The 15,029-nt window shown below is 34.4% G+C and overlaps 2 protein-coding genes across 9 annotated transcripts in view; one reads left to right on the top strand and one right to left on the bottom strand.

The window, feature by feature from the left end:
- Positions 1-15,029, top strand: part of LOC131693086 (dual specificity protein kinase pyk3) — a 202,085-nt gene that overhangs the window by 59,886 nt on the left and 127,170 nt on the right. The gene's annotated exons all lie outside the window — the stretch shown is intronic.
- Positions 1-15,029, bottom strand: part of LOC131693087 (phospholipase A1) — a 96,574-nt gene that overhangs the window by 1,273 nt on the left and 80,272 nt on the right. For all 8 annotated transcript variants that reach the window (XM_058980622.1, XM_058980621.1, XM_058980623.1 and 5 more), the window contains exons 3-5: positions 13,388-13,487; positions 13,057-13,214; positions 12,587-12,841 (exon numbers count right to left, since the gene is read on the bottom strand). In XM_058980622.1, the coding sequence (XP_058836605.1) occupies positions 12,587-12,841; positions 13,057-13,214; positions 13,388-13,487 (513 nt within the window). The remainder of the gene's footprint in view (positions 1-12,586; positions 12,842-13,056; positions 13,215-13,387; positions 13,488-15,029) is intronic.

Raw genomic sequence — 15,029 nt, forward strand, 5'->3', positions numbered from 1 at the left:
TAATGAAACAGACATCTTTTTATTTGAGTTGGTCAATAAAAAACTTACATGCGATTCCCGGGAAACTAGACACAGTAAAGTACTAATTTACTGTAAGTTATTTTCTTTTCTTGCCACATGAGGTTAGATAACCTTAAAAGATGTTCCGTCGCATTGTGGGACGAAATCAAAAAAGCCGGACATTGATATTTGCAACGAAACTAATAGAGTGCAATAAATTTCCAAAAGGGAAAATTGGACTATACCGTTTTTCGTCGTAAGGGCACACGACCTAATGTAAATTAAGTTTTGTTTTTTTGTGTTTCGAATTCATCACGTCAGTAACTAGCACCATCTGGGTGTCTAGTTATATGATGTATCTTGTTAGTACCCAAATAAGCTCTAGTTAGACACAAAAAAAATCCAAGCGGTTCACACGACATATGTAAACGCCTTAAGCCGCTTGTCCCGGGAAGCAAATGTAACTCTGGTTTGCTGATGAGAAAGCGAAAATGTTGTCTTTTGGTTGAAGAATCAAACGCCTGGTGATATATTCCGAAGAAAAACTATTTTTTAAAACAATTTCTTAAAATTAAAAGCGTTTCCATGGACCGAGGGGTGGTTCAAACGACACAATAATTAAGATTATTATATATTAGTTCTAGATGAAGAATTTCTTCGAAACTTATTCCAATCCGTGAAGTCGGTTCCAAGTTTTGATTTTTTTGCTACTTTGGGCAAAATAATCCATATATAAGCTATTTTCGAGACAGGCCGAAATTTGAGAGGAGGTTAACCGTAGACCTCCCGGAAAAAATTCTATTGACTGCAATGATCGAATTAGCAGTTTAATCAGACATTCTAATTGAAATTAGATTTTTTTTTTTTTCAAAACACTCGGATAATCGAATCATTTTCTCCGGATAATCGAATGACGGACAATCGAATAACGGATAATCGAATCCCCGGATAATTCCTCCGACCTGTAGTGTGTCCTACATTTATACGTTCACCTTACGTTCACTCAGAAAATTCCGGTTTTCCCAACAAAATACTTTATTCAAGTTATTATCAAATAGCTATCAACACGACATGTGATAGTCAATCAAATTACCACCATTTTTGAATACGAGTTTCATTCGCTTCGGCATTTCATCCTTAAGATTTTCGTTACTTCTTGCTCTGAACTTGTCCTAGAATAATTTAAATGCTAAATTAACGAAATGTAGTGCTGATTATTACGAAATAATTACTTTAATAAAGCATTTTTTGGGAAGAAATAAAGGTATTAATTTGGGACACCACTTTGTTCACCTAAACTGACATAACAAACGAACAAAACCCATCAGGGAAACATGGGTCACATGGGATCAATTTTTGGTCGAAAATTCAGAGGTGGCATTCCGCATCTCGATTCGAGTGACTCGATTCGAAACGTTTTGAAGTCGTTTCGACTAAATTGCGGCATTACGTATCGCATTCGACCAAGTGTTCGAGCTTGTTAGATGGCGATACTAGATTTCGACTGCCAGTTCGAGCGCAAACTGTAAAATAAGACTATACACTGAGAAAATATATTTTTAATTCTGCTATGAATAAGTTGCATAAACCCAACTTTGGTACAATATAGGAATTGTTTACATTTATTTAGTTTTTATTTAAATTGTTTGTTATCGAAATATATATGAGCACTTTGAAATAAAATCGATGTTGTCAAACATCGATCCAAAAAGATCCGATGTAAATTAATATGTAGAAGCACGATTTTTTTCCTTTAATGTACGAAAAATAATTTTATCTTCTCCAAAAATATTCATACTATATAAAACAATTGATAAAAGAACGAATCATTTCGTTTCATTCACGAAAAATAGTTTAGATATCGATGATAGTTTTCATGCACCGTACGGGCCAATCAACGTCAGATTTACAACTATAATTTTAGCTCATTCCAAATTTTTTTCATGCATTCTTTAGCTAAAAATATTTGACAGGTATTTTTGTTATGGCTGAATGTAGTATTTACTACAAGTTATGAGTTTTCAACTTTTGAACATTTTTCAATCGCTAATAGCTCGGAAAGTATTCGATGCAAGGAAAAAATATTAAATATAAAAAGTTGCATTTTTCTTTGTGCTTGCCCGAAAAAATGAGATATTTTTTACAGCTTCTGTATTCCGCAATTATTATAAAAAAAATTTAATTGACTAAAAGTTAGATCAATTTTTTTGCTTATTTTTTCTTTAAATAATAAAATACATGTTGTGAAAAATTTTCAGTGGATCTCAAAATGTTTATTTGTTTATTTATTTATTTGTTGTACCGTCACCAACAGACCCCTTGGCCCCAATGGTGGTTACTTAAACTAATTACATTTCAGAATACGCATTATTTTAGTTTTATCGAATTCCTTGTGAGCTTGAAGTCAAACGCCGTCGCCACACTGATAAACACACGCTAGAGTCCGGTAACAGCTCTCTGGCGCCCATAGTTAGTTCTCCTGAACGGGACCCGCAGAAGAGAGTTATTGCGCAGAGCTCGAACGCGAGCTTGAAGATCGATGCGTCCGAGGATTGTAGGGCAATCCACCCTGGCAGACAGTAAGTCCGAGACGAACAGGGCTCGAGAGCAGTCCCTCCGGATGCTTAGAGTATTAACTGACAACGGTTTTCGTAGCTCGGTAGCTGAAATCTGTTTTACCAAGGAAGATGTCGGAGTGCAAAGCGTATGTTTTGCGAGATATTACAATTACAAGATTATAAAGGGACATTTTACATTAAACGCCATGTTATGGGCCAGCTTTAATTGAAATATCTGGTAAAGTAATAAAGTTCTCTATAAAATTATAAATGATGTTTTTTGCCTTTCTCATATAGAAAGGTTATGCAATCACTCTGAAAAACGTCAACCTAATCCCGGCCCGGAGGGCCGAGTGTCATATCCCATTCGACTCAGTTCGTCGAGATCGGAAAAAGTCTGTATGTGTGTGTATGTATGTATGTGTGTATGTGTGTGTGTATGTGTGTGTATGTATGTGCGTATGTGTCAAATAATGTCACTCATTTTTCTCAGAGATGGCTGGTCCGATTTGCCCAAACTTAGTCTCAAATGAAAGGTGCAACCTTCCCATCGGCTGCTATTGAATTTTGGATCGATCGGAATTCTGGTTCCGGAATTACGGGTTTCAGAGTGCGGCCACACAGAAATTTCTCATATAAACTATAGGAAAAATTAAAAACTGAATTTTTATTTTTGATGCTAAATGTGTTCAAGGTGCATGAAACGTCGAGATTTGATGCAAACTCGAAAAAAAAATTTGACTACGATTCACTTTTTTGGATTTTGGCACATTTTTGCCTTTCTCATATAGAAAGGTTATGCAATCACTCTGAAAAACGTCAACCTAATCCCGGCCCGGAGGGCCGAGTGTCATATCCCATTCGACTCAGTTCGTCGAGATCGGAAAAAGTCTGTATGTGTGTGTATGTATGTATGTGTGTGTATGTGTGTGTGTATGTGTGTGTGTATGTATGTGCGTATGTGTCAAATAATGTCACTCATTTTTCTCAGAGATGGCTGGACCGATTTGCCCAAACTTAGTCTCGAATGAAAGGTGCAACCTTCCCATCGGCTGCTATTGAATTTTGGATCGATCGGAATTCTGGTTCCGGAATTACGGGTTTCAGAGTGCGGCCACACAGAAATTTCTCATATAAACTATAGGAAAAATTAAAAACTGAATTTTTATTTTTGATGCTAAATGTGTTCAAGGTGCATGAAACGTCGAGATTTGATGCAAACTCGAAAAAAAAATTTGACTACGATTCACTTTTTTGGATTTTGGCACATTTTTGCCTTTCTCATATAGAAAGGTTATGCAATCACTCTGAAAAACGTCAACCTAATCCCGGCCCGGAGGGCCGAGTGTCATATCCCATTCGACTCAGTTCGTCGAGATCGGAAAAAGTCTGTATGTGTGTGTATGTATGTATGTGTGTGTATGTGTGTGTGTATGTGTGTGTATGTATGTGCGTATGTGTCAAATAATGTCACTCATTTTTCTCAGAGATGGCTGGACCGATTTGCCCAAACTTAGTCTCGAATGAAAGGTGCAACCTTCCCATCGGCTGCTATTGAATTTTGGATCGATCGGAATTCTGGTTCCGGAATTACGGGTTTCAGAGTGCGGCCACACAGAAATTTCTCATATAAACTATAGGAAAAATTAAAAACTGAATTTTTATTTTTGATGCTAAATGTGTTCAAGGTGCATGAAACGTCGAGATTTGATGCAAACTCGAAAAAAAATTTGACTACGATTCACTTTTTTGGATTTTGGCACATTTTTGCCTTTCTCATATAGAAAGGTTATGCAATCACTCTGAAAAACGTCAACCTAATCCCGGCCAAATTTTTTTTTTCGACTCGTTTAGGGTTTCTGGATTTTAACAGGGGCGTAGTTGATGGTTTACGGAGACGGGTTACACCCCCCCCCCCTCTACTGTTCGCGCCCCTCCTTTAAAAATCTCCTTAAATCACCCCGCAGACCACCACCCCATCCAGCCCTCATACCCCTCCCTTTCAACCCCATCATCTTTAAACCACCACTATATCACAAAGCATACCAATTTAAGCTGGGGAGTCGTTCGTTCATGGGACTTTCGCCCTCCTCACATACCCACCCCCGCATGACAAAATGAGTTAGCAAGCAGATAACATTGATCTAATGCTGATTAGGCTAATGAAGTATGATATTTTTTTGTTTCAAGTGTTTCACCGTCGACACGTAGCTCATCAAGTTCGTGGCTGGCATGTCATTGTGTATAAGTGCAAAGTGTACTAAGAATGTAATGGACATTTCCACGATTATGTTGAACATAAAAAGTCTCCGTGCCATAGTTTAGAGAAATGAGAAAGGCACAATTGCACCGCTAGGTGGATTAAAACAGGTTTTTTAATTTGCTTCTAACATTTGCAGAATTCATAACATAAATAACAAAAAAGCTATATCAGATTTTTATTGGTGAGCTTATTCTTAAACGCACTTATTATTACTTTACACTTTTTTCCGCACAACGAAGAGTTTCCGAGTTTCCAGTGGTTGAAAAGTGGTCCAATCCAAAAACTCATAATTTGAAAAAAATCTATCGTATTCATCCACAAAAAATGTCAATTAGTTAGTGCTAAGAATTCAAGCAAAAATTTGGTTGGAATTAAAATTGTGGTTGTAAATCTGACGTGGAATGACCCGTACATTAAATATGTTTTTCGTTCATCAAAATAACATTTTTTTCAGTTCGTGAAATAAACAAAACGAACTATTTACAATGCACGAAAATGCATTGTTGCAGAAAACGAGTAATGATCTCGTTCATCGTATGATAATTTTCATTCCACTTAAGCATTTTTTGTCAGTGTAAACAAAATTTCAGTTTGGTTTTTTTCGATGAGCGTCAAATTCACAGAATAAAAATAGAGATAGTGGTAAAGAAATTGACCCAAACATGTTCATAATTTGTACTTTGATTAAATAACATATATAATAACTAAATTGACACACCAAAAATAATTGTTTAAAACAACACAACTTCGAAGCCGCTTTTATACTACACACCTAGAAAAAATCGTGTAAATTTACGTCTTCTGACCCTGACCTATCGAGCATCAAAAATGACTTACTTTTACGTTTCATTTTAATTTTACTTGACGTTGAATTTCGCTAATCATGTAATTTTACGCCACATATGGCAATTGTTCTGAATGGCAGTAAGTTTAATTTTATGTCATTGCGCATGTAAAGTATATGTTTCATGTAAAATTAAACGGAGTGCGGTTATATTTCGGCATTTCGTGAATTACGGTTTACTAAATTATGTCATGCTTGCAATTACGTCAACGATAAAATTCATATTTTTTTGGTGTGTAGCTTCAATTTTTTTGGAAAATAATCATAGCGAGCAAACTGCCCTTTTCAATAAAAAATGGCTAAATTTGCATTAAAATTTTTGATTTCAGGGTTTTTTCAGGTAACTTAGCAACAATTTTTTCAGTAATTGATGAGGCAAAAATCAAAAAACTAGTTCGTTGAAATTGCCATATTTAGTTGAAATAGTTAAGTTAAAAAATTTTGTGTTTACGGGTTTTCCGTGTACTTGTTAGATAATTATTTTGTTAAAGACATAGTACTCAAATAGAGGTAGGGAGAACACAATCAAAATGAAGATTATAATCCATCCTGCATGCAGAAATTGTAGATGGCATAATTTTTAATCGGTTGATACATTCAAATTTGTTAGTAATTCAATTTTATTTAAAGTTCTTTGCTATATAAGATAATATTCTGTATGTTCATGCATTTAAAACAAATGACGATACAAGACCTAATTCTGTTTAAATCCGTTGGTGTGTAAAACATTATGGCATTGAATTCAAGGTTGTAATATTGAAAACTATTGAGATTGTAATATTGAAAACAATATAACCAGGAACATATGTATCAATTAGAATATAAAATTGTGTGAATCACCACTTTGAAATCAAGAATGATTGCGATTCTATACATCTATCAAATAGTGATTAGACAAGTCAAGTTGTCTTCACTTTGCTCCATTGATTTGTTTTGACACTTTTTGTCATTACTTGGTGTAGAATAGTTTATTATCAACATTTAGTATTACTTTTTACAAAAAAGCATGTTTCTGATTGAGAAAATAGATATAACATGAAGTAGCTGAAAGTACGTGGGAACTTTTTACACCTTTTGGTAATTTTATATCCTCTAAGTATTCCGATTATTAACCAATTTAAAGAATGACATGAAACAAATACACAAATCAGAATCTCGAACGAGAGTCGACAGCAATAAAACTATCGAGCAAATACGTTCGAGTCGAGTCGCTTTCGAGTTCGATTGCTTTGGTTCCATAATGCCACCACTTCTCGATAATCTAGTACCCCGCAAAATGTGTACCGTATGCCAACCATTGCATTAAATGTCTCAAAACCGTTTTCAATATGGTTCGTTCAACAATAGATTAACCATTGCCTGTTACAATATCGAACATAGCCAGTATCGTTTTTCCATACTCGACCAAACAAACAACGGGTTTTTAAGAACAGTCACCATATCAAAATGTGCTGTTTTCCATATACATTTTGACAACATACCATTCATGAACCATACAGATTATGACATGCATATTTTAGATCTAGCGATGCTTAAAATATTTGGTGGAGAAAAATAACTTCCCTTTCATCTTTTCAATCCTATCGATTTATGAAATTTTATTCAAAATGGGTAGTTTTCTACGCTTTAATGGGTACTTTAAATTGCTATAAGTTGGTCTCTAAAGAAAAAATAGGCACAAAATTTCAAAATTTTTGACAAATATATTTCTAAGAGTCACGTCAAACTAAATAGAGGTAAACGACGTAAAATAAAAACCACTGAATAGTTTATGAATTGCCGACAAAGTTACTCAAAGATTATTTTGATTTTTCAGGAAAAATTATAGTACAGTAAAGACACGTTTTTATCGATTGGATAATTTTAAGCTGATTAAATTGGGGCATTGATAAAATCGGGACATATATTTTTCTTTCTTCTGAAGAAACCGAAGCTCTTAAAATATTCTTCTTTAGTCCCTAGATATAGCCTCATAAATTTTCTTGATTATCTAGCTTAAACTTAAGTGGGTCTGACAGCGCAAAATTTTAAAAAAAATAATAAAAATTTTCTTGCATATTTCTCTAAGATAAGAAATGCTCAAGAAAGGATTTGCTCGAATTCAATTTGGTTCATCTGTCTATCAATTTTCATAAGAAGCTGATAAAATCGGGTCAAAAAGCTGATAAAATCGGGGGTAGCTAAATTGGGGGCTGATAAAGTCGGGTCTTGACTGTATTTCACAAATTTAGGAAGCCATCCTATTTTTTGCACCGAAATTAAGCGCACTTATTGTGAGAAAATTCTTTTGAATGCACTGAATGTCTAGCACTTTCGGGATATAAGAACTAAATTTTCCACAAAAAATCGATTTTTGGCCCATGGAACAGAGGTAGTTTATAAACAAACATTTCACGTGAAGAGTCGTTAGGAGACACATTTATTTTTGTAGTGTTTTTAAAGTACTGATGGTCCTAACACTGATTGCCTCTTTTTGCCACTCCTAAGAGCTATTTACCTTCGAAAATGTCGCATTTTGAGCATAGCATCGTTAATAACTCTGTTTATATAAAAGTTAATACGTTGGTCTATGAAGAAGAAATGTGCGCTTTTGTAGGAGCTAACTGTTGTTCGAAGTCGACATTCACGAGAAATCAACTTCAAATATGTTATTAAAAAACTGAAAAACGAAACAAGAGAAATCGCTATAAAATAAAAACCGTTAAAGATAGAGTTTCGACATTTTCAACAAAGATACTTAGAATTGATTTCTCTACATTTCTTTGGAAGGTTGTATTCTCCCACTTTTTTCCATTCAGGAGATTTTTTTTTTATTTCAAAAATCAAGAGGACCACCCTAATTTTGTTTTCCCGAAAATGAAGGGCGCTTATTGCAGAGAATTTGTTCCAAAGATAGTGAATGTCTAGTACTAACGGTTTATAAGTTTTGGATTTCAGAACAAAAAAAATCAATTTGTGGCCTCTGGTGCAGGGCTTCCAAATTTTGACGCACATTGTTGATTATACTTTAAAATAAACCCTAGAAATTTTATGCAGTTTGTTTGAGTAGACCATATATATATATATATATATATATATATATATATATATATATATATATATATATATATATATATATATATATATATATATATATATATATATATATATATATATATATATATATATATATATATATATATATATATATATATATATATATATATATATATATATATATATATATATATATATATATATATATATATATATATATATATATATATATATATATATATATATATATATATATATATATATATATATATATATATGTGGACACTAGAGTGGGACATGGTTATATGAAAAAAATAAAATTTGACTCCGAGTAACTTTTTGGGTCCCATTTAGCTCCCAGAACAACTCTGCAAATTTTTAGCTCGATCGGTGAAACTATATTTGTGCGCCCACTGTTTAAAGTTTACATGGGATTTCGTATGGGGAAATTGTCTTTTGCAAATTAATTCTTCCAAGAGTCGCCCGTTACCTCCTAAAAATAAGTCGATGTCTGATCTTTATAGGAAATTTGTCAAGGAAACAAAGTCTAGAAGACTACAAAACGATCTGATACCTGGGTAAAAAGTTATTAAGCAAAAATCAATTGATGCCCTGAAGATTGATGAAAATTTCACTTTTCATAGCATCACTGCTTTTGATGTTCTAATTATATAGAAAATTTTTAACTTTCTCTTATTATCTACAAAAGAAGCCTCAATTTATCCCTCAAAACCTTGCGAATGGTCAAATAGTATAGATAAACGAATTAGACACATTAAAAGTGGATTAAAACAAAATTGCGTTTAATTGGACAACCAACAGCAGTGGTGCTAGAAAAAATGAATATTTTATCAATTGACAGACCATCACTTGGTTTCTGCTTAATAACATTTTTCTCAAGCGTCAGATCGTTTTGTGGTTTTCGTGACTTTGTTTCTCTGTTAAATTTCCTATAAAAGCCACGTAACGATTTATTTTTAGGAAGTAATGGGCGACTCCTGGAGAAATTATTATGCAAAAGTTAATTTTCCCATACAAAAGCCCATGTAAACTTTAAACTGTGGGCGCAAAAATATAGTTTCACCGATCGAGCTAAGAATTTCCATAGTTGTTCTAGGACCCAAATGGTACCTAAAAAGTTGCTCGGAGCTGGAATCTAATTTTTGTCCCACCTTAGTGGACACACTGTAATACAAAAAGTTTAGATTATTTATCCGTAGTTAAGATATCCCAACATCAAAAACAAATCTTCTTGAGCGTAAATGCATCTATTTTTTCGCTCTTCGGCAATAAAATATCAAATCCCACAACTAGAAATCATTAGCAATATTTTGATACAAGAACAATTTTTCAAAAGAGTGTGGACGTATTTGCGTGCTTTTATTTTCCTTACTTTTTCGCTTGATTACTGAAAACTATGTAAGAATGAATTACAGGGAATTGCCTCTACACGAAAAATATGCTCCGAAAAAATGTTCACAAAACACAAAAAAAAATTAAATTGCCAAAAACCCATTATATTTTGTAAAAAAAAATCTAAAGGGAATCGAAATATTTTGAATGCGATTGCATGATGGAGAACTTATCGGTAAAAAAGTTTTACAAATGATAACTTTATACATGATTCTAAATTCCATACTAATTGATATACAAAACTATAATTTTAGGGTTGCACAGAGCATGGGCAAAAATTAAAAACGAAAAAAGCAGTTTTTTCCACACCGTTTGATAGATCTTCATAAAAATCAATCAGTTTATGAAGAATGTTGCTACAGTACTGCTGATTATTTTTTATGAAGATCTAACACACGGTATGGAAAAAAAAACTGTTTTTCGTTTTCGATTTCTGTCCCTTCTCTGTTCAACCTGTATATGATTCTAAGATTCATATTACATCAGAAGCCATTTAACAAAAATCTTTCAGAATGCAATAGTTGTCAAGATATTTATAGTTCGGCTAAAAAAAAAATTCGTGGAACTGTGCCCTTTTTAAAAGATTTACGCGTTCCTGTAACAAAAAATGTCAACAATCTAATATTAACCATTTTAAAGACGTAAAAAAACTTTTTCAGTGTATTTCCATCAAGAAGAAGCTTTCAATAAAAAAGTTTTCCTAACAAATTTTGACATAATGCAGAATCAAATTAGGGTAAACCCCTAATGCATAGGTGCATATAACCTGACTCAAATTAAGTCATATTTTTTGTGTTTCGGATTCTCCTCGTCAGTAACTAACAGGTGACTGGGCCGCTAGCTAGAAACTAGATCCAAAAAATGACACATAACTTATGTGTACAGTAATCGACTGATCGAGAATGATGTCCCGGTTAGCACAGAAGATCTTATTTTACTAACTAGCACCGAATTGAATCGAAACTTTTTGTGGCTTACACGCCAATGTGGCAAAATAATGCCGAATCAAATTGGGGTAAACCCCTGTATTTATGCATAGGTGCATATAACCTAACTCAAATTAAGTCATATTTGTGTGCTTCGAGCACCTTCATATTTACAAAGTTTAGCTTCCGAATGACCGAAATCCAATTAATCCGAAAATTTCTAATTCTGTCGAAATTCAAATATTTAAAGCGCATTTTTTTTGAAAAACTGTCGACGATTTTCAGAAACAAATCATGGTTTTTTTCTTTTTGATTATAGATATTTTAACCGTAGGGTTATTCACATTTTCTTTCGGGTTGGAAAAATCTCTTCAGAAAAAGTTCTAACCTTATATGCAGATGGGGGGGGGGATCGAACCCAGGTGAGCTGTGTACAAGGCAATCGATTTACCAACTACACTATGTTCGCTCATTAAATTACAAATCATAGTTAATGAATTTTCTTATAATAAAGTGTTTTAATATTCAATCTTATTTCGTTGCTGTTGTGCTGTCTTATAACAAACGCCATTTTGGGGTAAACTGAGTTAGATATGCCACATCACTTGTCTAAAAAATCTCTACAAAAAGGGTGGTTTCAGAATTCTGCTTGGTTACTGAGATATAGCGAGAAACGTACTGAGAATTTTTTGATTTTTTGCTTCAAATGACTGTGTCTGGGGATTGGCTTAGGTTATTTTAACGTTTTAGATGTTTTTATGTGTAAAACTATCCGAGAAACATAATGGCATAATCATTTTCAAAACAAAAATACACACATTGTAAGAAAAATGCAGTTGAAGCTTTAAACTGGAAATATAGCATATTTGGCAACACTGTAACCAAAAATAGCTTTTTTGTCTGGATTTCTTCACTAATTTCCTTCAAAATGCATCTCACCGATTGTTTACAGGCCAAATGAGACCAAAGATATGAATAAAAATTAAAAATTGATGATCTTTTTTCTATTGAAAATTTTCCATGCACGAATGCGCCATACAAATTTTGTTTGAGAGATCAACACAGAATAGATAGAAGCATCAATTGTATTCCCTGAATTTGTTATACCATTTATAAGTTTCAAGATATTCAATCTCAAACTTTAAAAATCGTTTTTCTCGAAAAGTGCTAAATGGCTCTGGTCATAAGATAGTACAACAGCGACGATTTATAGTGTATGGTGTCTATAAAAAATTCGAAATGCGATCATAACATTTTCCCATCAATTTACATACTTCTTTACGCTTGATTGTCAACACAAACACTATTTCCCCCACTTTTCCTACTGTTGTTCATCTTGGATATCAATTTTCCACAGATTACTGATGGGACAATCATTTAAGCTTAATTGATTGGTGGGTTTCCCAAGAAATGACATTAATCCATTTCAAGCTGCAAGTCAACAAGCTGGGTGAGCCCGCAACAGTGACGGAACAGCTATTTTGATTGGTAGATACAATATATATTTAGCGTAGCATGACAGGTATTCAACAGAAATTAAACTTACCCGTTATTCTCGGTAGTTTCATACCCCACTCGTTAAGAGTTTTTCCAGCAAACCCAGCTACTTCCGCTCCGAGGCTGAATCCAATGACATGGATCTGCTTAAGTGGGAAGTTGGATAACACCAGAAATCGGATGAACCGGGCAATATAACGGCCAACACGTGGTCCGTTCTGGACGGAATTAACGTACCAGGGCAGCGCCGTCAGCGGGCTCCAATCTACCAGAATCACGTTGTAGTCGTATGAGTCGAGGATTGCTAGTAATTAAAAAAAAAACCAAAAAAAAAGTTTGATAAAGAGATTCGAGTGAATAATAATTTTAAATCTACAGTTAAGAACTACGTTGCACTTAAAGAAAAGGCATGACAATTGATGATGGTTTAAAAACCTTCAAAGAAGAAATAAAAACAACTCTCGTGACTAATGATGATAAATGTTGTCTCCATCATGCCACATAAAGCTCTCATCTTACCATCCCGCATCTGTTTGCTACTTTCGCCCTCGCCACCCGGTGCCCGTTCCGAGAAACCGTGCATATAGATTACCAAAGGATTGGTCCTATTCAGGTGGGATTTCCTTAGATGTTTCTTGTCGGAAACGTAGAGCACGTCCCCTTTGTCGCGGTTCTCTCTACCGTGGGTCAATGTGGAATTTCCAAACAAAGCAGAAATAGAAAGAAAAAAAACTAGTTTTATCTCTGTTGCATCCGGGATCTACATAGGTACCTCACAAAGAAACTTTGTATTTACGACTTTATGAGAACGACGACGATAAGTGCTCTCTATAACAAGATGATGGCTTACCTTGTGAAGAGGAAAAACTGGATGTCCTTTGGTTCACGTATGGGGCAACAGTTTTCGCAGTCTCCTCTCGGTGCCGGACTGTACATCAAAGGTAAGCCACCTGTAAGAATACGAGAGAAAAAAAACCGTTAACAAGAATCTGATACGGATTTTTTTTAAATTTGGTAGAAAAATTGGAAGCACACTTTTTGTTTATATCGGGTTTGAGTTTGTTCACCTGGATACAATAGTGTGCCTGCCTTAGGCAAAAAAAACCGTTCTTCGCGATTTAGAGAAAGAGTAACACAAACCCAAGCTTTTTGAAAACTTACATATATTTGGGCACAGATTAGAAAATGACTATGTCACTAGGGCGAATTTTTTTGGTGAAACCAATCTTTGTACATGAAGAGCACAAATCCTAACTTATTAAAGTCATGGCTGACGAAGTCGAAACGCACCCATGACTTTAATAGAAAATGACGTTTTCCGTTTGTTTCTAGCAGGTCAGGATCGGTTTAATGAGCATTTGATTTTTGTTGTATTATCAGTTATAAGAATAACCTCTAAGAAGGTAAACTATTTATGGAATTTATGTTTCGACTTCGTCTCATCAGAATCCGACATTAACTTAGTGACAGGACTAAGCTAGCGCCGGATTGTTGCTAGCTTAAAAAAACGGAAACACAAATTACAAGATGCTATATTTCTCCTTGGTGGAGAACAATTGTGGTAAAAACTAAATGTTTAAAACCATCTTTGCGCGTGAAGAGCATAAAACCTATAACTAAATTAGATGTGAAATTTGCGTTTCGACTTCGAGTCATCAGAATCCGACACTAACTTAGTGACAAGACCAAGCTAGCACCGTCACTACGGAGAAATATAGCATAGTGCATCTTGCATAGGCTTACGAAGCCAAACCACATGTTTCGATTTCTTTTGTTCTCATCAGCTTAAAATAAGCTTCTTTTCTTGCGGTACATCACGCTTTACTAGGAGTTTGCTCAAGAACACAAATTCAATCATCAATCCGGCGCCAACTTAGTCCTGTCACTAAGATAATGTCGGATTCTGATGAGACGAAGTCGAAACGCAAATCCCACTATTAATTTAGTCAAAGGTTTTGTGCTTTTCACGCGCAAAGTTAGTTTTGAAAAATTTTCTCCTTATATGGATAAAAATAGTTTACACCAGAAGAATAAAGAAATATTACATAGTGCTCTAAGAACTGATGGCAACTCAAAGATTCTTGGAATATATTGTTCACTATCGATCATTCCGGCTTCCAGGCCTATTACAGAACTAAGGCCACTTCGGTGATGACTGAACCAATTTTTCTTGCAATTTTCACTAATCTAGTCTCAAATGGAAGGTATAATACGCAGTTCGGTGTTGGATCCATCATCTGCCTCTCACTATCCTTCCCCTCACCCCTCCCTACACTATATCAGACAAACCATATATCTGCATTCCCTTTATCCACACCGTACACCAAAATAAATTGTGTGGTTTCCAACGCATTTCCCTCCTTCTACTAATTGTACCCTTACCCTCCCTCACAATCCAGCATTTCAAAATATGTTAACATGAAGATAAATTTGAACCCATGCTGGTTTGTTTCAAGTGTGTCAGCGTCAACAGATTACTTATTAGGTTCGTG

This window comes from Topomyia yanbarensis, chromosome 3 (assembly GCF_030247195.1).
Source record: "Topomyia yanbarensis strain Yona2022 chromosome 3, ASM3024719v1, whole genome shotgun sequence".
Taxonomy (NCBI): Eukaryota; Metazoa; Arthropoda; class Insecta; order Diptera; family Culicidae; genus Topomyia; species Topomyia yanbarensis.